At 37.4% G+C, this 25,308-nt stretch overlaps 3 protein-coding genes across 3 annotated transcripts; 2 read left to right on the forward strand and 1 right to left on the reverse strand.

Annotated features, from left to right (window-relative positions):
* Nucleotides 1-80: 80 nt before the first annotated feature.
* On the reverse strand, nt 81-5,154 carry LOC115427314 (transmembrane protein 216-like). Its single transcript, XM_030145826.1, has 6 exons — nt 5,123-5,154; nt 3,806-3,819; nt 2,843-2,936; nt 1,304-1,396; nt 428-629; nt 81-354 (listed from the first exon to the last, which is right to left on the reverse strand). Exons 1-6 carry the CDS (start codon nt 5,130-5,132, stop codon nt 339-341), a joined length of 429 nt encoding a protein of 142 aa, XP_030001686.1. The 5' UTR covers nt 5,133-5,154; the 3' UTR covers nt 81-338.
* A 1,138-nt stretch (nt 5,155-6,292) lies between these two features.
* On the forward strand, nt 6,293-13,233 carry LOC115427313 (transmembrane emp24 domain-containing protein 9). The gene is made up of 5 exons (XM_030145825.1): nt 6,293-6,464; nt 8,822-8,922; nt 9,011-9,136; nt 9,651-9,797; nt 12,137-13,233. The coding sequence occupies exons 1-5, from the start codon at nt 6,317-6,319 to the stop codon at nt 12,284-12,286; spliced, it is 672 nt and encodes a 223-aa protein (XP_030001685.1). The 5' UTR covers nt 6,293-6,316; the 3' UTR covers nt 12,287-13,233.
* A 3,602-nt stretch (nt 13,234-16,835) lies between these two features.
* Nucleotides 16,836-24,986, forward strand: LOC115427306 (beta-1,4-galactosyltransferase 7-like). Its single transcript, XM_030145819.1, has 6 exons — nt 16,836-17,453; nt 19,468-19,812; nt 21,855-22,080; nt 22,795-22,878; nt 23,129-23,233; nt 24,391-24,986. Exons 1-6 carry the CDS (start codon nt 17,401-17,403, stop codon nt 24,544-24,546), a joined length of 969 nt encoding a protein of 322 aa, XP_030001679.1. The 5' UTR covers nt 16,836-17,400; the 3' UTR covers nt 24,547-24,986.
* The last annotated feature ends 322 nt before the right edge of the window (nt 24,987-25,308 follow it).

The following is a 25,308-nucleotide window of genomic DNA, read 5'->3' on the forward strand; positions in this document are numbered from 1 at the left end:
TCAGAGAAGGAAAAATATTTTATAAATTTAGAGGGAGAACATTGAAAATCAGAGTCATGGATAAATAAATAATCAATCAATAAATAAATGTTGATATAAATTCAGTCCAAACCATCTCTGAGTCGTTTTGGAAACAAATATAACAATTTAACCCAAACTAACCAATGACATTTATCCCATCATATGAAACTCTGTTCTGACATTCGTCCTTATTGTTTTGGATCCCAGACTCCTGTTAGAACACAAACACCTGGGTCCAACGTGTCCACATACTTTTGTCCACATACTGGATCAGTTTGTGTCGTATTTCCAGTCGGATGTCGGTCTGTGGTTCTGCTTCAGTAAACTCTGGACCTAGAAGAAGAAAACAGTGTGAGTGTGAATCCTCCTGAACGTACGGAGCGGACGGTTCCGGTCCGAGTCCGACCTGGAGAACGAGGAGAGCGACAGGAGTCCGAGCAGGAACTGGAGGACGTAGAAGCAGAGCAGGACGGCGTTCAGGACCAGCTCCAGCCTCAGGACAAACGTCTGCAGCAGCAGGTAGTAAACAGCCAAGGCGGAGCAAGGCAGCAGGACGAAGAGCGACAGGCCCGAGTAGAGGGGACGCTCACACAGGTTCCCCTTCTGACCTGGACCGGGACCAGAACCGGGACAGAACAGCGGGGTTCAGACTGGACGTACACAACAGGAGCCCATTCATCCACATGGGTCCACCTCAGACCAGCAGAACCACCACAGTCCTGTCATATGGACCCAAGGTATGGATTTAGGCCAGGGGTGTCAAACATACGACCCGTGGACCAAAACCGGACACCACAGGGTCCACCCCCCCATGGGATGGATCTGAAACTCAAACATTACTCTGAAGATTTGAAGAACCAATCATTTTAGTTCAGGTTCCACATTCAGAACAATGTGGTTTCAGGGGCTCAGATCAGAATCATATTTACTGCCACAGAAGTAAACGGGTCACATGACAGCGGATATGCTACAGTGGTAAACATGGTACATGGAGTAGGTAAGAAGCACGCAGTCAAAAAGAAAAGAAATAAACAAGATAGAGTCAGAACGGATTATCAAATATGATAAAAATATACAATAAACCAGTGTTCAGAGAACGATATTACAATATTTCATGTTGTTCATGTTTGCTCAGCTTATTCACACTTTTTGTGAATGGATACTTTGTAAAAGTAAACAGTTTAATGTCACATTTTCCTTTTTTTTTTAAATAAGTTCAGAGCTGCAGTGGCGTCTGTGGTCCACACGGTGGCAGCAGAGAACCAGGCAGTTTGTTTCTCACCGTAGAAGAGTCTGAGGATCTCCAGACAGAGGAAGAAGAAGAGCAGAACCAGGTCCAGAACTGCGTTATCAGTCGGGTACGGGAGGATGAGAACTGGAGAACACACAGGTCACATATGACTCACACACACCTTGAACATATTCAACAGATTAAACATTTAAAACCATCACAGTGTCCACATCTGGTTCTTATTTATATATTTTAATGAAGTCGACTTGGATGAAAATTAAAATTCTCTCAGATATTTTCACATTCACTTCAAATACTCAGTGAAACTATTAAACTAATGAACTTACGCTGTGTGGACAAAAGTATTGGGACAGATGTTTCTTTTTTAACAGGGGTCTGGGATCCAAAACAATAATGACTAATGTCAGAATATAGTTTTGTATTATGGGATAAATATCATTGCATTGGTTAGTTTGGTTTAAAGTGGTCTCCCATTAAACTTTAAGGAAACATTGATGTTTCTAAAGTATATGGACATAAATATTGGGACACATCATGTTTACAACTGTAAGATGTCCTGTTCATGAGGATCGGACATAGAAACATCAATATTTCACCGTAGTTTAATGGTAGAATTTTTTCCTCAGTCACATGTGATGAACTTTCATCTCAGATGTTTAGATGAGGAAGAAAATTCTTATTTACAGTCAGAGCAGGAAAAATATTTTTGAAAGTTAGAGGTAGAACATTTCAAATCAGAGTCATGGATTAAAAAAACAAACAAAAAAAATCAATGTTGAGAGAATTTGAACCAAATTATTATCAACTGAGCATAAAAATAAATGTCTCTATCCACTGTCATTGATCCAACTCCATGGGTTTTACTGGTGAAACAATGTTGTAGAAGATGACGGTGTTTCCACGGTAACTATGGAGCCTCTGAACGTCAATTATTGACATGTATTGATAGGGTTAGTGGATCAACAGGTATTAAACAGTTTAGATCAGTAGATGGTTTAGGTCGACAGTGGATGTTTGGGTCTTTAAGGGTTAAACTTTTAGGAAATATCGATGTTTTTATCTCCAATCCTCATGAACAGGACGTCTTACAGCTGTAGACATGATGTGTCCCAATATTTATGTCCATATAGTTTAGAAACAGCAACATTTCCTTAAAGTTTAATGGTAGATTTTTCTTCCTCAGTCAGATGTGATGACAGTAGATGGTTAGTTGTGGTAGGAAATTATTATTTACAGTCAGAGCAGGAAAAATATTTGAGACATTTAGAGGAAGAACATTTAAAATCAGAGTCATGGTTAAAAAAAAAAACAAACAAAATAAATGTTGATATAAATTCAGTCAAATCCATCTCTGAGTCATTTTGGAAATTAAGATAATAATTTAACCCAAACTAACCAATGCACTGATATTTATCCCATCATATAAAACTATATTCTAACATTAGTCGTATTGTTTTTTATCCCAGACTCCTGTTCGAAAAGAACACCTGAATTCAACGTGTCCACATACTTTTGTCCACATAATGTCTCTATTCTTTAACCTGTTAAAGCCTGTGGACGTGAACGTACGTTTATAGATGAACATGAGGATCTCCGCCAGGATGAAGGCGCTGAAGTACCAGCGGTTCAGGTAGAAGAGGATCTGCAGAGGAGTGGACGACAGCTGGACACCAGGCGTTAAGGACGGAAGGCCTTCAGATAAACCACAGTGAAACGGGTCCGAGCTCCTGTTTCAGCCCACAGTCCTGGTTCCAGTGTGTTCCGAACCATCTACAACCTACTGTGAAGGGTTAGTGATATTCTGTTGAGTTTTAGTACTTTTTTTAGGTATGGGTGTGTTCTTCTCTTTCCCTCTCTTTTTGTTGGCTGTGTTTGGAGTCAGGATGAGTTGCAGGCGTGGTGCTCTCTGATGATTGGTTCGTCAGCGGTGGGCGGGAAAATATAAAGTCGACTCCCACAACTTTCTGTGGACACGTCATTGTACAATATTTACTAGACCAAATATTATTAATCTGATAATTAAATAAATATACATAAATAAGTGCTAAAATATTGTTGTATAGTTTGGAACTAAAATAAGAATAATTTCTACAATATTATGTCTTCTCTTATTATTAACACAACTTACAGATCACAGTTGATCTACAAAGGTATTTATTTGTTTATTTATTTAGATATTTTTTTCTTTTTTGTTGTATTAATTTCCTTCCTGCTGCTTTTATTTTATTTGAATGGAACAACTGTTACATACAATAATTTCCCCTTGGAAATTGTTAAAGTATTCTGATTCTGATATTGTTAAAATTGCATTTAATTTTCAGGTTGTTGACATTTTATTGTTAAAGGGTTTTTATTCTGTTGTTTTACTGTAGATCATACTGGTCTGAATGTGGAACCTGAACTAAAACCAGTCCAACTCCATTGACTGTTCATATCTCCAGTGTCATTTTTGCGCTTTCCGAATTCATCCCACAGGTCGGACTGGTTTTGGCCCATGGGCCGTGTGTCTGACAGCCCTGATGTAAAGGATACGATGGATGGACTTCCTGTTGGGACACGAGAACAAAAACACTGTTTAAAAACAACGGGTACACAATAAAACTACATTACAGATAATACTGGTATTATAGAATCATCACAATTCAACAGCTTTGTATAAACAAAACATACAATGAACAATTCAGAATCAGCTGGAATCAGTTTTTTTTCCCTCTGATTTAAATTGTTCATGTGTAATAATAATAATAATAATAATAATAATAATAATAATAATAATAATAATATGTATTTAACTGATATTATGCATCCAAATAACTCAGTTAACACTAAATAAGACAAAACTACATCAACTAATGCAACGTTAGAACTAAACTGAAATCTCCTGATATTTACTTTGTCAGTTACAGTTGATCATTTTTTCAGGCAAAATGTCAGATTTTTTCCAAGACTGATGATGTTTTCAGACCATTCACAACATGTATTTTTCTCTGATGTAAACTGTTCAACATGTATAATAAAATCTATTTGCCTTTAATCATCATTTCTGTTGTAAACCAGTGATATCATGCGTCTTACATTTAATAAAAACTCAATTAACACCCGTTGATTCTTCAAAATAAGATAAAACTAAGTCAACTTATGCACTAGTAAAATGAACCAAATCTAAACTGAGATCTTCCAATCACTGGTGCCTCCAATGACTGAGCATTCACAACATTCTTCATGAACAGAAGAAAATCAAACATCAGCCTTTACATTGTTCACTGTCTGTTCATCTATTTATTTGATTGATTTATTTATTCTTTCTCTTATGTACATATTTTGTATAAATACAACCGTAGGTGCTTTTTTTTGCTGCTGTAAGTTAGAGATGTATCAATAATACAACTTTAAAAGAAAATAAACAAGTCCCCAAAGCCTGTGAACAGTCTTTAAAAACTATATTTAAGTATTATTTTTGGATATTTTTGTTCATACATGAATGCACGAGGGGCACAGTTTTAGCATCTCTGGAAAAAAAAAAAAAAACATCATACTGGATCCACTGATGTTTAAAGTATAAAGTTACTGAAACCAAACGGTTGTAGTTTTCGATTTTTAGAAAAGAGACATTATAAAGAAACGGCAGAAAATGAACCATAACGAACCCTGATGAGATTTAATAGGATACAACTAGTCCGAAGATCCACAAAAAAACGACTCATTTCGGTTCCGTTTTTTTTTTCATCCTGATTTGTCTCAGTTTGTGAGTTTATAGTTACATAATAAAACACACACCGGTTTAAAAACTTCACATGTGCAGTATTTTCAGACTTATTTGGTTGAACAATGTGTGATGGACGGACTTACCCGGCGCCATATTTGATCACCATGGAAACGGCTTGGAGGAAGTGCGTCTTCTTCTGTTGTTCATTAAACCGTAGTGGTGAAGCCTGGACTCCCCCTGCAGGAGGATGACGGTACTACTGTTAACTACATAAAAGGTTATGTTCAGAGGATAAATATAGTTTTTATTTCTCATTAAAAAATTCACAAACATTTAAGAAGAAATAATTCATGGAATGCAGTGAAATATAAAGAAATACCCACAAAAGAAAACAAAAGGTATGTTTTTTATACAAAAATTATAATTTTACTTAAAAAACTTAATTTCAATACAATAAAAAAAATAAAACATTGAAAATCTGAAAATATTTCTAATGTTTTTATTTTATTTCTTCTATAGAATTTAGGTTTTGACTCCTGTAGCTCTAAGTCGTTTCTTTTTCCACATAGACTTTCTTTGATTTTTTCCCATTTCTTCACAACTGTGGAACTTCAGTCCTTAGAAAAACTATTAAACTAATACGACATTTCTATAAATTATTATTTTAATTATCATTTTATCAAACAACAGTGTCAAAAAGCCAAAGGAAAACCCTGAGGTTGACTTTTCTGCAGAATCTAAATCTGACACATTTTTATCACAGAGTGGGAAAAAAAAGTCCATGACTTTTCCAAAAATGTGCAAAATTTTTAATTTCATGACTTTTCCCAAATTGGAGAATGTTTGTCATGTATTTGTTTAATAGATGTAATGATGTGTTTGTTGCGTTAAGCGGCTGTACTTTATACTTTTGCTTAAAATTATAAAATAAATTTAAAAAGTAGATGATTCTTTTTACTCTGTTTTGCTCACATTTAATGGAAACATTTATTCCTTTTATGAGATTTTCAAACTTCAACAAACAGTTTTACATCAAAGGAGACTATACTGAGATACAGTGTGACTTTATGTCTTTAAAACACCAAACATCCACCGTCGACCAAAACCATCCACTGATAAAACTGTTTAATACCTGTTGATCCACAAATCCTATCAATACATGCAAAAATTGGTGTAAAACACAGTTTGTCATCTTTTCATGGTCATCAGATTTTATCTTTAACACTACATTACCCAGCAGCCACCATCCGTGTTGTGATTGGCCCAGAACAGAGCGAGGGCTAACGTGGCACTGCTGTGTCCGCGCATGCTCACTTGCGTTCTCTCCCGGCAGGAAGATGGCGGCTGTCAGGATGCGGTCGTGTGTGTTGTCAGTTTTACTCCTCAACGTTTTCTACAGTTTCGTCTCCTCTTTGTACTTTCACATCGGAGAAACCGAGAAGAAATGTTTCATAGAGGAAATCCCAGACGAGACGATGATTATCGGTGAGTGTCAGAGGCGGAAGGAGCTACCGGCTAATGCTAACCGCTAAGTGGAGCTAATCGGCTAAAGTTAACTAATATGTTCTGACAAAGTCTGAAAAGATTATTAAAACCCATTTTACCTCTCACAAGTTTATTAACAGACACAATAACAACACGCACAGTCATCATTACTATTTGAACACTTTAAACTACTGTTATCCGTGGTTGTTGGGGATATAGGGGCGTTTTAACATTGGTAGGAAGTCAGCCGGTTTTTACATTTTATTCACTAATTAAATTAGGTTGTTTTGGCTGCTAACCTACATCTGTCTTCACTGATTATCACTGAATCCTTGGTCAATCAGCTAGGATAGAGTAAATCACAAAGAGCAGAGGATTTGCTGGTTAAAGAGATTAAATTTACCTTCAAACATATGGAAAGAAATGCAGATTTACACAGGAGTTTTACATGAGCTACAAAATAAAATAGAATTTACTAATGTGTTTTACATGCCTTTCACCTACACAGTGTCAATCACTAATTCCAATGTTGATTTATACTTGAATTTTGGGGTCTGTTATCTAATCTCTACACAAACAGGAGCTGTTAAGAAGCCAGAAGAAATAATTACATCGTCGTTATCATTATAGTTAACATGATGTGCGTTTTTGTCCTAGATTTTGAGAGTTAATTTGTCCATATTCTCAGTTTAGACACTTCCATATGTATCAGTGTTTTGATGTTTGATTGTGTTGACATATCGGATTCAGATTTAGAATACTTTATTATTCCCAGAGTAATGCACACCTTGTTGTAATAGTTGTCATAATAGACTGGTGTATGTCTAATCAGGTTAAAGGACTGAATATGTGAACTGTTCTGGTGTTCCAGTTCATGTTTCTCCAGTTGAATGAAGAGTTCACATTGTGCTCAGATGAATGATATAAGCACCATTACAGGTGTGTTTTTGTCTTTATTTATCATATTGTCATCTTATGTTAATTTCATCGTCTTTTGTCTTTGACATTGTCTCATCTTTTCTGAATAACGTAAAACCGCAAATGACAGTCTTATTACTTCAACTGTGGCACAGTGCAGAAGCTTAGAGGAATTACTTCTATTTTCACATCAGTGTGAAACAGTAACAGGTCCATTTATATTTATAGTTAGTTTTCTCACCTGTAGTCAGAAAAGAAGCTGCTGAAGGTGTTGTTGTAATTGTTTGTATCTGTCAAAGTCTCAGCTCCACACAGATCAGCCAGCGCTTGATGCATGTAATCACTGAAGGAAAACTGTGACATCTGGGTTTGAAGTGAGAAAACCTTTTACTAAAGAGACAGAACAGTTCATCACCCTTTAGTATGAAAATAATCTGTTACCATTGGGCAGAATAACCTGAGCAGCCAACTGTCTGTACAAGTTCTAGATGGAGTTAGTGATTCCTGAGAGAGGTTGATGTTTGAGCTCATGTTAAACAAACACACCCTTCCTTCAGAAGCTCATATTCCTCCTGTTCTGTGCACGAGTGAGAATATTCCAGTAATCCCAGAACGGAAATGTGTTTGAGTGCACAAACAGACCCGACAGCACTGAGGAGACGATCTATGGATTTACAAAAACAGGATCAGGATCACTTAATCCACCATTTATACTACCATTAACTCTGTTATTCGAGAAGTACCAAATGCAACAAGTTGATCACATGTCAGATATGTCAGATCAAGAATAGACCTTGTTCTTTCCGTAGACATCTGAGCATGCTCAGTTCACCCCCTGCCACCTGTGGAATGGTGGGTAAAACACAGAGCAGTGAGTGAGACAGACTCACTATGAAAATAGATGGTTTGGGATTTTTTTTTTTTTGCCATTTTTACTGTTTTTTTCCAGTGTTGTGGTGATTTTACTTTATTTTTTACTGTGTTTTTACTGAGTTTTGACCATGTAACTGCTTTATGGAGTTAAACAGGTGTCAAAAATCAGCTGGACTGATATAGAAAAAAAAGAGCCAAAACATAAACTACTGGGACCAAATTCAAATCCTTGTTGTTGTTCAGTGTTTTACAGTTCACAGTTCATGTTCAACATCCTAAATCTCTTATTGATGTCCATTCTAGTGCCTTATTTAGTCCAAACCCGTCAAACATAAGTTCCTCTCTTTGTCTTTTTCTGTTCTTCCACCTGTTTTGACCCTAAAACACACAGTACAACAAAACCACTGAAGAAAAGGAACACAAGCACAAACTCACAGCAGCTTTAATGAACCTGAAACAGACGCACATTCACAGCAGAACCTTTACCTGGAATCAGGGCTCAGGGGTTAAAGGGTTAAATAAATGCTTGTGTGATAGTAATCCCAGTCCAATGTGTGTCTGTGCAGGAAACTACCGGACTCAGCTGTACGATAAGCAGAGGGAGGAGTACCTGCCGGCCACTCAGGGCCTGGGGATGTTCGTGGAAGTCAAAGACCCTGATGATAAGGTGAAGCAGCGTCTAACGGACCCAAACCGCTGATGGTGTCGGTCAGGATTTAACCGCAGGTGTTTGTGTTTTTTTCTGTTTCTTGCAGGTGATTCTGTCTCGACAGTACGGCTCTGAAGGACGCTTCACCTTCACGTCGCATACGCCTGGAGAACACCAGATCTGCCTCCACTCCAACTCCTCCAAGTTCTCCCTGTTCGCTGGAGGCATGTTGGTGAGTGATGACGGACTACAGCAGTGTCACCTGGAACCGGGTTTATTTACGGATCTGTGGAGAAACACTGAAACACATCACTGAGTCTCATTGAGTCTGTTTACATGACCATTAAAATCCAATAACTGTCAGAATCAGATAATTATATTTATTATATAATTATATATATTTATATCATACAGTTCATCTCTGACAGTTTGCACAGTTACCCATACATTACACATTTATGTAAATATATTTTTTCTCTTAATAATAGTAGTTTAGATTTTTTATATTTTGTGCTCATTCTCTTTTGCATCCCATTCTTAAATGCCGCTATGTTTTGTTTGTTTTAATTTCCTACTTAAATTATTCTGTTTTTGCACATCCTAAATTCTCTTGGCGTTCATTATGGACGGCAAAGTCAGATTTTCATTGTACAGGGAAACCTGTTCCTTTGACTGAGCACATGACAATAAAACGCTTTGAATCTTTGAATGTAAACCTGAGCTCTTTGTGTTCTGTGTGTGTGCAGAGGGTTCACCTGGACATCCAGGTGGGAGAACACGCCAACAACTACGCCGAGATCGCTGCCAAAGACAAACTGACGGAGCTGCAGCTGAGAGTCCGTCAGCTGGTGGAGCAGGTGGACCAGATCCAGAAGGAGCAGAACTACCAGAGGGTCAGTGGGTTCTGGTGTCGCATCAGGCTACAACATGTCTGAACACATGGAAAAGAGTTGAAAGTTTATGTCGATGATCTCACAAAGTGTCATTATGCACATTTACAGTTGTTTTTATAGTAAATATGATAAAAACTCAAGTTATTTAAAAAAAAAAAAAAATTCTATAACTCTCTTTTTTAGGTGTTTATTACATATAATAATAATAATTCAGTCCTGCGATGAACTGGTGACATGTCCAGGGTGTACACCTCCTTCACCTAAAAGTAGCTGGGATAGGCTCCAGGTAACCCCGTGACCCTAGTGAGGACAAAGCAGGTTCAGAAAATGAATGAAGAATGATAATATGGAATGGACACATATTGAAAATTAAATTCTGCCTAAAAAAAGGTGCAAAAGATTTAGCAAATAAGACATTTCCTGACACTTTAATTGGAAAAACAACACAAACTAGAAGCACTCGGGGAGCGCAGACCTCCGCCAAGGCAGATCAGTGGGCCCCCGTGGCCCCCCCACCCCCGATCACCACCAAAATTTAATCATTTGTTCTTTGTGCCAGTATCAACATTTCCTGAAATTTTCATCCAAATCTGTCCATAACTTTTTGAGTTATGTTGCAGACAAACAAACAGACAAACCAATGCTGACAAAAACATAACCTCGTTGGTGGAGGTAATGAACTTATGTGGCCTGTTTTACTGGGAGGCCTTATAGCAGGGGTGTCAAACATACGACCATTTTCAGAAAAATCTTGGTTTCCACAGCGCTATATGTCTACACCGTCAGGAGTATGACAAGCCTGTAGATGGTGGTGTGGTGAGAACATGGAGCACTTTTAAAGGACTCATATTCATCTAAACCCACTGTTCTTAGTCTGTGCTTCATTTCTTTGTGTATTTGGACCCTAATAGTTCAGACAGTTGGAATTTGAACCCTCCAGCTGCTACAAAACTAGCTTTAGATTCATTCTGGCAAAAATCCAGTGGATTTCACATCCTGTTTGAATTCCTGCTTAATTTGTTTCGTTTTATAACTCGTTGCGTCTCCACATTTGCTCATATCAGGTCCAGACTTCAGTCCAACATTTCTCCAGTTTTTCTCCATAATTGTTCGTCGTCATCAGCGGTTGTAGTCCAGACTGAAAATCTGTCCAAACTTGGAGCCCATTACCTCAAATGTTCAGTTGTTGGTTGAACAGGACAGAGCAGCACAGCCAATAACCTGGAGGGGGCGGGGCCTGAAGTGTCTCATGTGCATTTAAAGGGCCAGCGCTCCAAACCACCTTTCTGGTGTCATTCCTCAGAAATAGGGTTGAAGATGGACCTGTGGAGTTGAATGAATGAAGAATTCAGAGCCAAGCAGAGCATTTACAGTTTATGGAGACCACAGGGAAATGAGGGAAAAGGAAGAATAACTTGTAAAAAAGACAAATATCACTGCTTTAACCAATCAGAATCCGGAAAAGAATTACAACAAAATGTTACTTCTTTTACTTCCGTTAATCACACATATGACACAAATGTATTTCCGTTGAAAACTGTGACGTCTGTGTGAGATCTCTGTTTCCTTCTGTTTGCACACAAATGCAAAAAATGGAGATATGCTGAAATCTTCACTTTGGCCTGAGTTTTTACAGGGTTCCCACAGGGTCTTAAAAAGTCTTAAACAACTTGAATTTACAAATCTGCATTTAATACCTTAAAAAAATATTTAAACAGTGTTAAATTTGATATGGTGGGTCTTAAATTATGTTGACATGAGCTTGTTGGCTTTATTGTGTTTAAATGTGTCTGTTAAATGTCAAAGCTGCAAAGAAGGTAGCGTTAGTCAACTCAGTTCCAACCTGACAGTTTATACTGAAATTAAGAACCGATGATCGCTAACTTTGCAGAACATTCAGCCCAACACACACGCAGCCGTTACTCTAGCAGCATTTACCTGAGAAAACTGACTTCAGGAAGGTTTAGTGAAAAGTAAGCATGAGGAAGTGCATATTTAATAACACCTGGTTGGAGAAAAGATCATTCTGGACCTGGCTCACATGAGCTTTCCTAAATTCTAGGAGTCACAAACTTTCGTCCGTAGAGCCATGAAATAGGGTGTGAAATGGGGTTTAAATTTTGTTCTAAGTAGTCTTAGAAAGGACTTAAAAAGACTTCAATTTAACCGGAACAAACCTGTAAGAACCCTGTTTTAGAAACCATCGTTTTTAGTGGGCGTGGCCACCGTTGACTATGTGTAAACGCAGTCTGATCCTCTGCTGTCTGTGGTGTTAGATGGTTACACAGAGTCGATCCACAGTGTTGAGCGCCCCCTGCTGTCTGTGTTTCCTCCCTCAGTATCGTGAGGAGCGTTTCCGTCAGACCAGTGAAAGCACCAACCAGAGGGTCCTGTGGTGGTCCATCGTCCAGACCCTCATCCTGGTGGCCATCGGCATCTGGCAGATGAGGCACCTCAAGAGCTTCTTCGAGGCCAAGAAACTGGTGTAGAACTCCCACAATCCCACAGCTCGGTGTGTGTGTGTGTGTGTGTGTGTGTGTGTATGTGTGTGTGGGTGTGTGTGTATGTGTGTGTGGGTGTGTGTGTGTGTGGGTGTGTGTTCTCTACTGATCGATGCAGTAACTGAGCGACGAAGATCGACTCCGTCAGACAAAAAAAAAAAGAAAAAAACTGCCAAGAGGACGAGACGCAGAGAAACGGATCTGCACGACCGGGTTTGAAGACGTTTATTCTGGAGGTTTTCCACCATCCGACCCCCCCCCACCCCCCTCCCGTTCAGTCGAATATCAGGGAAAACATGTGGCTCTGTGTTTGTCGGTCCTCTGATGGTTCATGTACGTCCTCACGGGCAGATCCAGGTCCTTTGTCTATTCATTATTTTGCCCTTTTTCTTCTTTTGGTTTTGACATGATGTGTTACTGGCCACTGGAGTTCAGTTTTTATATATTATTTGACCGTTTTAAACCAATGCAGTTCAGTTGAGAAGTGGCGACGTTTCTTTTACGAGTTTGTGAAAAATCCAAACTGTGTGTCTTTTATAATCATCAGTAAATAGAAGGTTAGTGTCGGAAACTGTCACATGAAGGGGTAAATCACATGCGGAACGCAGAATAAATCTGATCTGCAGAGGGAAACAAATCAACGTCTGGCTTTTCTCTCTGTCCTGAAGATTTATTAGTGTTTTTTTGGTTGTTGTTGCTTTTTTTCTGGGTTTTATCTGAATCATCGGGGGCTTGGATTTATTATTTTTTAGACTCTTTCTCTGTGAAATCTGTCTAAAATTGCACTCGAAATAAAGTTTGGTCACATTGGGTTTGAAGGGTAAAAGTGAGTAATAAAGTCTTTTTAATAAACTGTGACTATTATACAACAGAGTATTTTACATAAGTGCGTTTTGTCTGCAGAGGAATGGAATAAAATGAAAACTAATTCCATGGGAAATGGAAAGTGTACTTTTTAATCCACTGAGTAGATTTTCATCATGTTACAGACATAGATTTATGTGTTTTTTTTAATGGATATGTGAAGATTTGACCCTAAATAAGATTAAAATTACATCTCATCATGTAATATTTTACTAACAAAATTATTTTTTTACGGAAGTCGTTCATTTATAAAGAATTTCTTATAATTTGTCGATTTAATGTTAGAAATTAAAACTATGGAAGAGGATTAGAGCCACTGGAAATAAATTGAGGTCCAATATTTTTATTATGAGAAAAAAGTCAGAATTCTGAAATTAAAGTCGGAAATCTGAGGAAAAAAACTCAATTCTGAGGAAAAAATGTCAGAATTCTGAGTGAATTCAGAATTTCCAGTGACCTGAATCCTCTTGCGTATAATCTCATTGTGTGTGGGTTATTTAATTTATTTGATTTAATTCTATGATAAAATTGCCGAGTGTCTAAATGTTTAGTTAACGACAGAATATTTTACATAAATGCGTTTTGTCTGCAGAGGAATAGAATAAAATAAAACTAATTCCATGGAAAATGGAAGGTGTACTTTTTAATTCACTGAGCAGATTTTCATCATGTTACAGTAAAATTATACTTTTTTTTTTTTTTTTTTTTATGGATTCGTTAAGATTTGACCCTAAATAAGATTAAAATTAAATCTCATCCCATAATATTTTACTAACAAAATGATTTATCACAGAAGTCGTTCATGGATAAAGAGTTTGTAATAATTTGCTGATTTAATGTAAGAACTTAAATCTATGGAAGAGGACTAGGGCCACTGAAACAAAACATTTAATTAAGGTCCAAGATTTTTTATTCTTATTATGAGAAAAAAGTCAGAATTCTGAGAAAAAAAAAAGTCAGAATTCTGAGTTTAAAATCAGAATTCTGACTTTTCTCTCAGAATAATAATTTAAAAAATTCATTGGACCTTTTTTTTTTCCAGTGGCATGAATCCTCTTCCATATAATCTCATTGTGTGTGGAGTATTTAATTGCTTTTATATAATTTTATGATAAAATTGCAGTGTCTAAATGTTTTGTTAATTCAGAATAATTTTCAGTTTTAAAGAAAATCCTAAATGATAAAATCTGCCGAGTCTGAAATAAAACTGATAGATGTGAAAGAATTCATCCTCAAATTCACATTTACTTCTATACTCTTTATTAAATGTAAGTTTTAACCTTCTGGTATCCATATGTGGTTTGCACACTTTTCAACCTTTTTCTCCCAGAGTTGTTGGATTTGTTGTCAAACTGGTGGTTCTCGGCCTAAAGGACTAAACCTTTCCTTTAAGATGTTTTTGGGTCAAATCCAGATTACATCCATCTGTATAATCTTTAATACACCGGTAGTTAACGCTTTATTTTTTTGTGATATTTTGCAATTTTTGTCAAATTTTCAGGTTTCAGGTTGAAAATGTGCGTAAAATCAGCTGATAAAAACACCTTTATTCAAACCAATGTATTTTTTTCACAATAACAAAGAAGAAAATTGGTAAATCCTTCACATTTTGTACTATTAACATTCTGGTATCCAGGTGAGCATATGATGCACACTTTGCACTTCATGGGATAAAAGGTCATTATTTTTCACCATTTGCATCAGGTCAGAATTCTAAAGTTGATTTTTTAAAAGTCAGAACTCAAAGCAAAATCTGACCATGAACAGAAAATGAGAAAACAGATAGAAGACAGAAACTTTATGGATCCTAAAGGAAATTCAATTATTCAGCTGGTCAGTCGACAACACCACACCTTTATATATAATAATTACGTATAAATACATTTCAAACTTTCCGAAATCCTGGAGAAAACATAGGCAGTGTTGTCATGGTGACACGATTTAACCATAAATGGCTGCATAGTGCCCCCTGTGGATAAACATACACTACAAACAAAATTTAAGGATATTTCTTTTTTTTTTTTTCCTTTTTTTTTTTTTTTTTTGTCATTTTTGCCATTTGTAAATAAAACTATGTCTGGTCATTAAAAAAATGTGTTTCAATTCAATTCACACAAAAAAAGTATAAAGCGCTGTGCAAGAATCCCAACTGAAAAAAAAAAAGCCCAAAAAATTGAAAATACCCTTAACTTTTTGTTTGTAGTGTATGACATTTAGCAGATCAACAAAAAATAGAATAGAAGGATTTTATGAGATTTTTTTTTTTGTTGTTGTTGCATTTTTGTAAATTGCTGATCATAAAAGAAACAGTTAACAATATACAAATATAAAAAGAGGGGAATTTCTAAATTTATTTAAATTAAATATAAATAAAGAGACAGATATGTTCTCATCAGCCCTGGATAGAAAACTCACACACTTTCCTTCAGTAAAAATGCACATGCACACTTTAAATATTAAAATACAAGTAAAGCCAGGCCCTTCAAACCTTGTACAAATGGAAAAAGTTCCTGTCCGTGTTTGATTATTAGGTGTTTTGGATGAATTTTTCCCTTCTGTTCATGTTGCAGATTGAGCTCATTTGAATGACTTTAAAAAAATCTTAGTGGTTAAATATATGGAAAAATCATCATATATTTGTGTGTTGCACGTGTTGTGGGAACCGTGTATTTCTAAAAAATAATCAGATTTTACAACTAATCTAAGAGTTTCTTCAGCTTCAGAATAAACTCAGCTAAAACTTTATCCACTCGTTTAACATCCAGCATTGACATATTTATGGATTTTTCACTGGACAGAAAATAAAACTGCAACCTGACAGGAACCAGGAAAGAAAGAGTAAATTAGTGTAAAATGTGACATTAAACAGCCTCAATATAAAACTTCAACTCCGTATATTAGAGACAAATGGAAAAAAGAACTGTTGGTAGAATTAAGTGAAAATACATGGTATGAAATGTGTGAAAGTCAAGTGACTACATCTAATTCCAGAAGTTGGAAAATATTTTGTTGGAAAAACATAATGAGATTTTTTTTTTCTAACACTGAAGATCCAAAAGGCTTCACTGTCGTTACCTCAGCCCTAATGGAGGGTGTGAAGGTGAGCAGGACGTGGGTCATGTGCATGTTTTTGGGCAGTGCACAAAACTTTCCCAATATTGGAATAATATCAGCGAAGAACTTGGAAAAATATTGGGATACGAACTACCAAGGACATGTTCTATGTTCTATTTGGGTCATTTGACAGGTAAAGACAAACCAAGTAAGGATAAATATTTGATTAAAATCCTCTTGGCCATCACACCAAAAGGGTGTAAAGAGGACCCCCCCCCTTCCCTAAATAAGTGGACAGACATTGTGGAAGAAATTCACAACGTGGAGAGACTTACATGTACGTATCATAAGACTACAGCAAGAAACATGTGAAGACTGATGGAAAAAATGGACAATATACAGGACGACAACCGACACTATGTTCTAAATGTTTGTGTCGGAAAATTTCAAAAATGAAACAATAAAATATAAGTTAAAAAAAAAAAATCAACTCAATATGAAGAACTATCCAAAGGAGTGCTGGTATCGAACAGCAGAGGGCAGCTGTGTATCTGCTGAGTGTCTAAATTGAAGAAGAAGAACACGGGGGAAATTTGTAGGAACCTTTATTCTGTTCCGCCCTCGTTCCCACCCGGACACATTTCCGCGTCGGACAGTATTACAATCGGCTTCTGTTAGATTTTCCAATTTAACTATCGTGTATTTTTCTGTCAGTTGAAGCTCGTATTGCTGACATTTCAGTTTTACAAATGTGAAACGCTAATGGTCGGTCGGCGGGAAGCCTGTCGCGGCGAAAATGAGCGAATTTAACCCGTAAAAGTTGTTTTTGAAGCCGCAGCAGTGGTTTGTATGAGCCGCTACATGCTACGTGTACAGTAGCCGCTAGCTAACGGACGGACGGACTGACAGATAGACAGACATGGACACGACACCAACCGGCTAAAAGCATGGGTTTTAACTTTTTATTTTGACTATTAACTTTTCGCCAAATATTTAACCGCTTTAAACATGCGCTGTCGGAGGCTTTCAGTTAGCATGGCGGCTAATTTAGCTGTAAAAACGAGAAATTAGCTCCGTTATGGACGATCCACGGAGATTTGTGTGAAAGAGTCGTTTATTTTTTATGAGTTTGAGCCTCTGAGTTTTAAAACCAGACGATTATCTTGGCATTAAAGTTCATAAAGATGATGTATTCATCGAGGAGAAAGCCTGTCCTCTATTTTAAAGAGGATAGAAGGTAAGCAGCATGTTTCTTTAGTGTTTAGTGATGGTCATTAATAAAGATTGATGCACCTTTTATTTTATTAAATCAGGCTTTTTGTATGTGAGTAAATTATAAATAACCAAGATAGATGAAAAATTAAAAAAAAAAAACAAGGACATTTGTTGAAGTAAACCACTCTTTCTTGGCTTTTGAAGAACTAAGACCTCCACAGTTTTTCAGCCACAGAAGTGAGTAACTTTAATGAACCTGCAGGTTTGTGTGAATTAAAACTAAATGAGTGGATCCCAGTGTTTTCAAGGCTGCATGGTGTGACCACTGCTTCCTGACAGGATTTATTTAACCCTTTAACCTCTGATTCCAGGTAAAGGTGCTGCTGTGAGTATGTGCTTGTGTTCCTTTTCTTCAGTGGTTTTGTTTTACTGTGTGTTTTAGGGTCAAAACAAGTGGAAGAACTGAAAAAAGACAAAGAGAGGAATTGAAATTTGACAGAATGTTCATCATTAAGACATTCAGGATGTTGAATGTGACCTGGAACACACTGAACAACAACAAGGATTTAAATTTGGGCCCAGAATTTTTTATTTTATTTTTATTTTTTTTAAGTTTTGGTCCTTTTTTAAAAAAAAAAAAAATCAGTCCAGCTGCTTTTGACACCTGGTTGAACTCCAAAAAAACAGTTTCATGGTCAAAACTCATTAAAAACTGTAAAAAAATAAAAAAAATAAAAAAATAAATTAATTAATTAATAAGAATAAGAATAATGGAAAATCACCACTGGAAACAACAGGAAGAACAAAAAATCACAAGGAAAATAGTGTTTAAAAAAGAAAAAGCGCAAACTGTCTATTTTTATAGTGAGTTGGTCTCACTCACTGCTCTGTGTTTTACCCTCCATTCCACAGGTGGTGGGGGGTGAACTGAGCATGCTCAGATGTCTATGAAAAGAACAAGGTCTATTCTATTTACACATTTGGAAATTTTTCCTATTGAGGAAATGGTTGAATTTGTATGAATGTTTAGATAAATCCTACATTCAGAACGCTCAGCACAGACACGTCAGGGGTTAAAGGGTTAAATTAGTAAAGCTTTAGTGAATTAAATACCCAAAAATAATTGAATTCCAGTAGATGCTGCATAAATGTTCAGTGCTGTCTGTAGTGTATCTGGTTTCTGGGCCACGGGTGCACTCATGTATTGATCAGACATCAGCTGATATCAGTAAATATCAGTTATCAACATATCAGATGTGTTTCCATCGGTGTTAGCGTCAGATATTCATGTGTTATGTTATATTAATACATAGTCAACCCTCAGGCCATTTTTGTCTCAGTTTCTCAAACATATGACCCATTGGCCTAAACCGTCCCCCCATAGGGTCCAATCCGGCCCATGGGATGAATTTGTTAAATGCAAAAATGACACTGAAGATATTAACAATCAACGATGTCACCTACAGTTTAATATGATGGAAAAGTAGATGAGACCAGTAAAATAATGGCATAATAACCTGTAAATAATGACAACTACAAGTTTTTCTTAAGTGTAAAAATAGTAAAATTACTTAAAAATGTTTATATTTACAAACTATCCTTTCACAAAAAATGTGAATAATCTAAAACCACAAACAACCTGAACGTTCTTAAGAAAAAAAAAAAAGTAAATTTTACCAATATTCTACCTGTTATTAAATGTTTTGTGTATTTGTAGAGCCACTGTGATTGCACTTTTACTTTTTTTTACTGGAAAACAAAGGAAAATATGTGAGTTATATTAGTTAAGTGTGCTTATTTTTCTTAAGAAATTTCAGACTGTATAATGGTTGTTCAGGTTATTCACATTTTCATAATGTAATTTTACTTTTTCACTCAAAAAATGTGGTTTATTATTCATAGTTTGTTTTTATTTTACTGGTCTGATCCACTTGAGATCATATTGGGCTGAATGCGGAACCTGAAATAACACTAATACTAACAGTTTTGTGGTCATATTTGACCCTAACCTTTGACCTCTGGCTGTTTTCCTGCAGGTTTCTGTCTGGTAAATGCACCGTCTATAAGCTGTTCGGCCTCTGCATGGTGCTCGTCCTCATCTCTCTTATGTGGCTGCAGCTCAGTTGTTCAGGGGACATGTCAGCGGCGACGGAGGAAGCCCGTCGCTCATCTGAGCAGCAGCCGCCGCCACCGTGCCCCGCTGACACTCAGGCGTCTGCGGCCGACGACCCCTCCTGGGGTCCTCACAAACTGGCACTCATCATACCCTTCAGAGAGCGCTTCGAGGAGCTCCTGACGTTCGTTCCCTTCATGCACACGTTCCTCAACAAGAAGAAGATTCGACACAAGATCCTGGTGATCAACCAGGTGGATCACTACAGGTCAGACCATGTTACACTTCCTGTAAAGGAACGGGTTTGGATTTTAGGCTAAAAACACTATTTTAAGACGTTAAGAAGTCTTAGGTTTAGACTCTTCAGCCTGTGTCACCGTGGTAATGCTACACAACACTTGTACCAATACTAGAATCAGAATACTTTGTCAATCTGAGGGGGAATGCCACTCCATCCAAGTATAATAAAAAGTAGCAGGAGAGAAGTTTTCAGTTTTACAATAAAAGAAAAAAAAAAATATATATATATATATATATAAATATATATATATATATATATATATATATATATATATATATATATATACACACATACACTGAACAAAAATATAAACGCACGACTTTTGTTTTTGCTCCCATTTTTCATGAGCTTAACTCAAAGATCTAAAACTTTTTCTATGTACACAAAAGGCCTATTCCTCTCAAATATTGTTCATAAATTTGTCTAAATCTGTGTTAGTGAGCACTTCTCCTTTGTCCTTTGCTGAGATAATCCATCCACCTCACAGGTGTGGCAGATCAAGATGCTGATTAGACAGCAGGATTATTGCACAGGTGTGACTTGGGCTGGCCACAATAAAAGGCCACTCTAAAATGTGCACTTTTACTGTATTGGGGGGTCCAGGGGGGTCAGAAAACCAGTCAGTTTTTGGTGTGACCACCATTTTCCTCGCACAGTCTTCTTCATGAATTCTCTGAAACAGCTTTGGAGATGGCTTATGGTAGAGAAATGAACATTCAATTCACAGGCAAAAGCTCTGGTGGAGATTCCTGAAGTCAGCATGACCAGTGCATATTCCCTCAAAACTTGTGACATCTGTGGTATTGTGCTGTGTGATAAAACTGCACATTTTGGAGTGGCCTTTTATTGTGGCCAGCCTAAGGCACACCTGTGCAAAAATCCTGCTGTCTAATCAGCATCTTGATCTGCCACACCTGTGAGATGGATGGATTATCTCAGCAAAGAAGAAGTGTTCACTAACACAAATTTAGACAGATTTGTGAACAATATTTGAGAGAAATAAACCTTGTGTGTACACAGAAAAAGTTTTAGATCTTTGAGTTCAGCTCATGAAAAATGGGAGCAAAAACAAAAGTGGTGCGTTTATATTTTTGTTCAGTGTGTGTGTGTGTGTGTGTGTGTGTATATATATATATATATATATATATATATATATATATATATATATAATGCTCTAAACATACCAACATATATATAGTCACTATTAAGACACAAAATTAGAGCAGCAATTTGTAGAATATGTACTGGACAATATATTATCAATATGATAATTAAAGAAATATATATAAATAAGTGTATAAAAATGTAGTTGTGTGGAGGTCCACCTTCTGTCCACATATTGATAATTCAACAGTCTGATGGCCTGAGGCAGGAATGATGTGGTTCACTTCTGCATTTGGGTGGAATCAGTCTGTCCTTGAACATGTGGAGTTTTCCAATATTGTTTTGATTTTGGACAACATTCACCTCTGACACCACCGTCACAGATTCCAACTCCATCCTCACAACATTATATAGCCTGAATACAGGTTTGAAAGACTTGAAATAACAATAAATAAATGAAAACAGCCAATCATTTAAATTCAAAGCATTTTGTCGTCATGTGTTGAGTAAAGAAACCGGTTTCCTCGTACAGTGGAAAGGTTCCTCTGAGCATAAAATATAAAAAATATGAACTACTATTATTAAGAGAAAATATATATATATATTTACATAAATGTGTGAAGTATGAGTAATTGTACAAACTGTCAGAGATGAACAGTCTGATAAATGTGTAATTATTGAGGAGAAGATGCATAAACAGTATCACAGTTGAAAGTGTAAACTCTGTAAACAGTTAGTTTGGCTGTTGGTGTCGACTCTCATCAGCTAAACAATAATAATAACAGAAGTTTGAAATTTTAATTTCACTTTAAAACCCGACCAATGGCCCTCAGGTTTCTGTCGTATTTAGAAAAAACCTGCCAGTGTCTGAAAATATTTATGTAACCGGACTTGGTATTGTCCAGGTTCAACCGAGCATCTCTGATCAACGTGGGTTTCCTGGAGAGCGGTAACGACACAGACTACCTGGCCATGCACGACGTGGACCTGCTGCCCCTGAACGATGCCCTGGACTACGGCTTCCCCGAGGACGGCCCCTTCCACGTGGCATCGCCAGAGCTGCACCCGCTCTACCACTACAAGACGTACGTGGGCGGGATCCTGCTGCTCACCAAGAAGCACTACCACATGGTACGAGTCCAGGTCCAGGGAGTCCAGGTCCAGGGAGTCCAGGTCCAGGGAGTCCAGAGGGGAACGCAAAAAAACAGATAGAAACATGAGGCAAAAAGTAATGAACAGAACCAACATTAACCCCGTCTCAGAATGGGACAAAACAGGATTAGATTAGATTAGATTGGATTAGATAAAATTAGATTAGATAAAACTAGATTGGATTGTATGAGATTTGATTAGATTAGAGTAGATTGGATTAGTTTGGATTGGGTTATTTAAAATTGGGTCAGATTAGATTAGACTAGATTGGGTTGGTTTAGATAGGATTACATTAGACTAGAATAGAGTAGACCAGATTAGATTAGACTAGATTGGGTTGGTTTAGATAGGATTACATTAGACTAGAATAGAGTAGACCAGATTAGATTAGACTAGATTGGGTTGGTTTAGATAGGATTACATTAGACTAGAATAGAGTAGACCAGATTAGATTAGACTAGATTGGATTAGATTACATTAGATTGAAACAGATTAGATTAGATTAGTTTAGATGCACCTTGTACCTCTCATCGTCTAAAAGTACTTTTTAGGAGTATATTTCACTGAACCTTGTTATTTGTGAACATGCTCAGTTCGAGTCAGTTTCAGTCTAATCTGACAGAAACTCTGTCGTCCAGTTTGTTGCCTGTAAAACAGATGCTGAATGTGTTTAACTCGTGTGTGTTTTTTCAGTGTAATGGGATGTCAAACCGGTTCTGGGGCTGGGGTCGAGAAGACGATGAGTTCTACAGACGGCTGAGGAAAGCAGAACTACAGGTAAAAATAATAATGAACAAATGAATCTGAAACTGTGGAAATGATGGTTCATGTCAGAAAAACATTAAATCATTCACCAGCTGAACTGCAGCTCATCAAATGTTGGTGTTTTTGACAGAAATTAACTGATTCAGTTCAGTTTTACATAAACTAAAGACACTGTTTCCTCTTCAGTAATGACTATTATCTGATTGAAGTGATGTTTTTTTCTTCCATTCATTTCTTCTGTTTCTTTTTTTTCTTTTTACAGCTGTTCAGACCGAGTGGAATCACCACAGGATATAAAACCTTCCTTCACATCCACGACCCGGCCTGGAGGAAGAGAGACCAGAAGAGAGTGGCTGCCCAGAAACAGGTACGGGAGTAGTGACACCGACCAATCAGAAACAGGTATGGGAGTAATGACACCGACCAATCAGAAACAGGTACGGGAGTAATGACACCGACCAATCAGAAACAGGTATGGGAGTAATGACACCGACCAATCAGAAACAGGTATGGGAGTAATGACACCGACCAATCAGAAACAGGTATGGGAGTAATGACACCGACCAATCAGCCAATCAGAAGTAATGATGGCAAACTGATGCTGATGTAATGAACTAATGATGATATGAGCAGATGTGGTTCCAGGGGATGAGATGATGTGAAAACACAGACCATGTGTTAAACAGGATTATAATCAATAAATCTGATCAGATGTGAGTTTCCTGGGTGGAAAACATTCAGACCATGAATCTCATTGATCAGTCCAGTGGTTTATGTAATGACATGAGGTGATGATGTCACTGATCCAGTATCGGTCTCTGATGTGGTTCAGTCTTCGGGTGTTTGATTGACATGACCGATCCACGTATTGATCCAGAATCCGTAAAGTGACAGTAAACATGAGTTAGTATGAACTCATGTCCTCAGAACATCAGCAGTGTTTCCTTCCACTGGTTTTAGTCAGATATTGAACGTAAACATCTGTTAGGCAGCGTTAAACCCTGGTCTGTCGATAATGACTACTTGATCAAGGAACTCCACCCATTGTTCACTCCAAGAAGGTCATGTGACACCATAGTAACGTTACCTCATTGTTGTAAGTGTAACAAGGCAATGTGATTGTGGCCATAGCAGTGTGATTGTGAGGCTATTGTATTCCAAAATTACAAATATCCCCCAAAATATTGGTCCTATCAACTTACTGTTTTTACTAGTCTGTTCACTGACCATAAATATGACAAACTGCAGCAGTCAGCTCTGTACAGAGTTAGTGTGATGCCCCAGACACACACACACACACACACACACACACACAGAGTCCACTTCTCTTTTTATAATATTATGTTTAGTCAGTCTATTTTGCGTTGTTGTTTCTGTGTTAAAATGCAAAAATGTCCAATGAAAGGACACTTTAAAAAAAACAAAAACAGAGTGAATATGTGAAAACATTGACCCATGGTTAATGTGACCCCGCCCCTTGCCCCCCGCCCCGCCCCGCCCCGCCCCATCCCATTCTCCCTGTAGGAGCAGTTTAAGGTGGACCCGGAGGGGGGGCTGACCAACCTCCACTACCAGGTGGAGTCTCGTCATGAACTGAGCATCAGCGGTGCCCCCTGCACCGTCATCAACACCAAACTGGAGTGTGACCAGGACCAGACGCCCTGGTGTCTGCTGGGCTAGGGGACCCCCCGCCCCCCCACACCCACCTGGACATGGGTTTAGATTTACAGACACTGGTACAAAGTCAACATGGACCATTTGACTCAGTGATGAAACTCCAGCTGGATCAGACCTGGACTCGGTACCTGCTGGCATGATGTGAACAAATTCAGTTTTTTTGTTTTTTTTTTCTGGGCTTGTGCAAATGGAGCAGAAGCAGCTGCGACAACAGCTGCCAAAAACCAGTTGTACTGTAACCAACCAACGGGATGATTTGATCTGTTTGGAGGCGAAAACGGCGAACATGGACGGTTTCAGCTTTTCTGTACTTGTGTTATTATCACCACGACCTGCGACAGAAAAAACAGCAGCTGTGGATTCAGATGAAACGGTTCAGTTTGGATCTTTAACCGGATTTATTTAGTTTATCTTCACAGTGGAGAAACAGTCTGAAAAAGATTTAAAAAACATCATCATTTATGGAAAAAACAAAGATAAGATGTGAAATCACACCTTTATTTTGTTATTTTTTACACCTCCACAGGTTAACAAATAATGAAGAATCACACAGAAGAAAGAAATTTGCGAAAAAAAAAAAAAAACTATTTAAGAAACAAACAGACTTGGTTTTTGATCAAATCTGAACTTTAAAGATTAATGTCTGAAATCAGAATATTTAACATCAGCGTCTCCGTTATTAGACTTTGGAGCTGATTCATTAAAACCCGGTGTTTCCTTCTAAACGTGTCCCAGTAAAACGATGATTAAAATTGGTGTGTTTAA

Source organism: Sphaeramia orbicularis, chromosome 10 (assembly GCF_902148855.1).
Source record: "Sphaeramia orbicularis chromosome 10, fSphaOr1.1, whole genome shotgun sequence".
NCBI lineage: Eukaryota > Metazoa > Chordata > Actinopteri > Kurtiformes > Apogonidae > Sphaeramia > Sphaeramia orbicularis.

Excerpts from the sequence above, each read along its gene's own strand:
- LOC115427314 (XM_030145826.1), bottom strand. Across the intron at positions 1,397-2,842 it reads CCTCATGTTCATCTATAAAC|TTCTCATCCTCCCGTACCCG; the intron begins GTACGTTCACGT and ends TGTGTTCTCCAG. Across the intron at positions 630-1,303 it reads GATCCTCAGACTCTTCTACG|GTCAGAAGGGGAACCTGTGT; the intron begins GTGAGAAACAAA and ends GTCCCGGTCCAG.
- LOC115427313 (XM_030145825.1), top strand. The coding sequence starts at position 6,317 with ATGGCGGCTGTCAGGATGCGGTCGTGTGTGTTGTCAGTTTTACTCCTC. Across the intron at positions 9,137-9,650 it reads TGTTCGCTGGAGGCATGTTG|AGGGTTCACCTGGACATCCA; the intron begins GTGAGTGATGAC and ends GTGTGTGTGCAG. Across the intron at positions 9,798-12,136 it reads AGGAGCAGAACTACCAGAGG|TATCGTGAGGAGCGTTTCCG; the intron begins GTCAGTGGGTTC and ends TTCCTCCCTCAG.
- LOC115427306 (XM_030145819.1), top strand. The coding sequence starts at position 17,401 with ATGATGTATTCATCGAGGAGAAAGCCTGTCCTCTATTTTAAAGAGGAT. Across the intron at positions 17,454-19,467 it reads TATTTTAAAGAGGATAGAAG|GTTTCTGTCTGGTAAATGCA; the intron begins GTAAGCAGCATG and ends GTTTTCCTGCAG. Across the intron at positions 19,813-21,854 it reads AACCAGGTGGATCACTACAG|GTTCAACCGAGCATCTCTGA; the intron begins GTCAGACCATGT and ends GGTATTGTCCAG.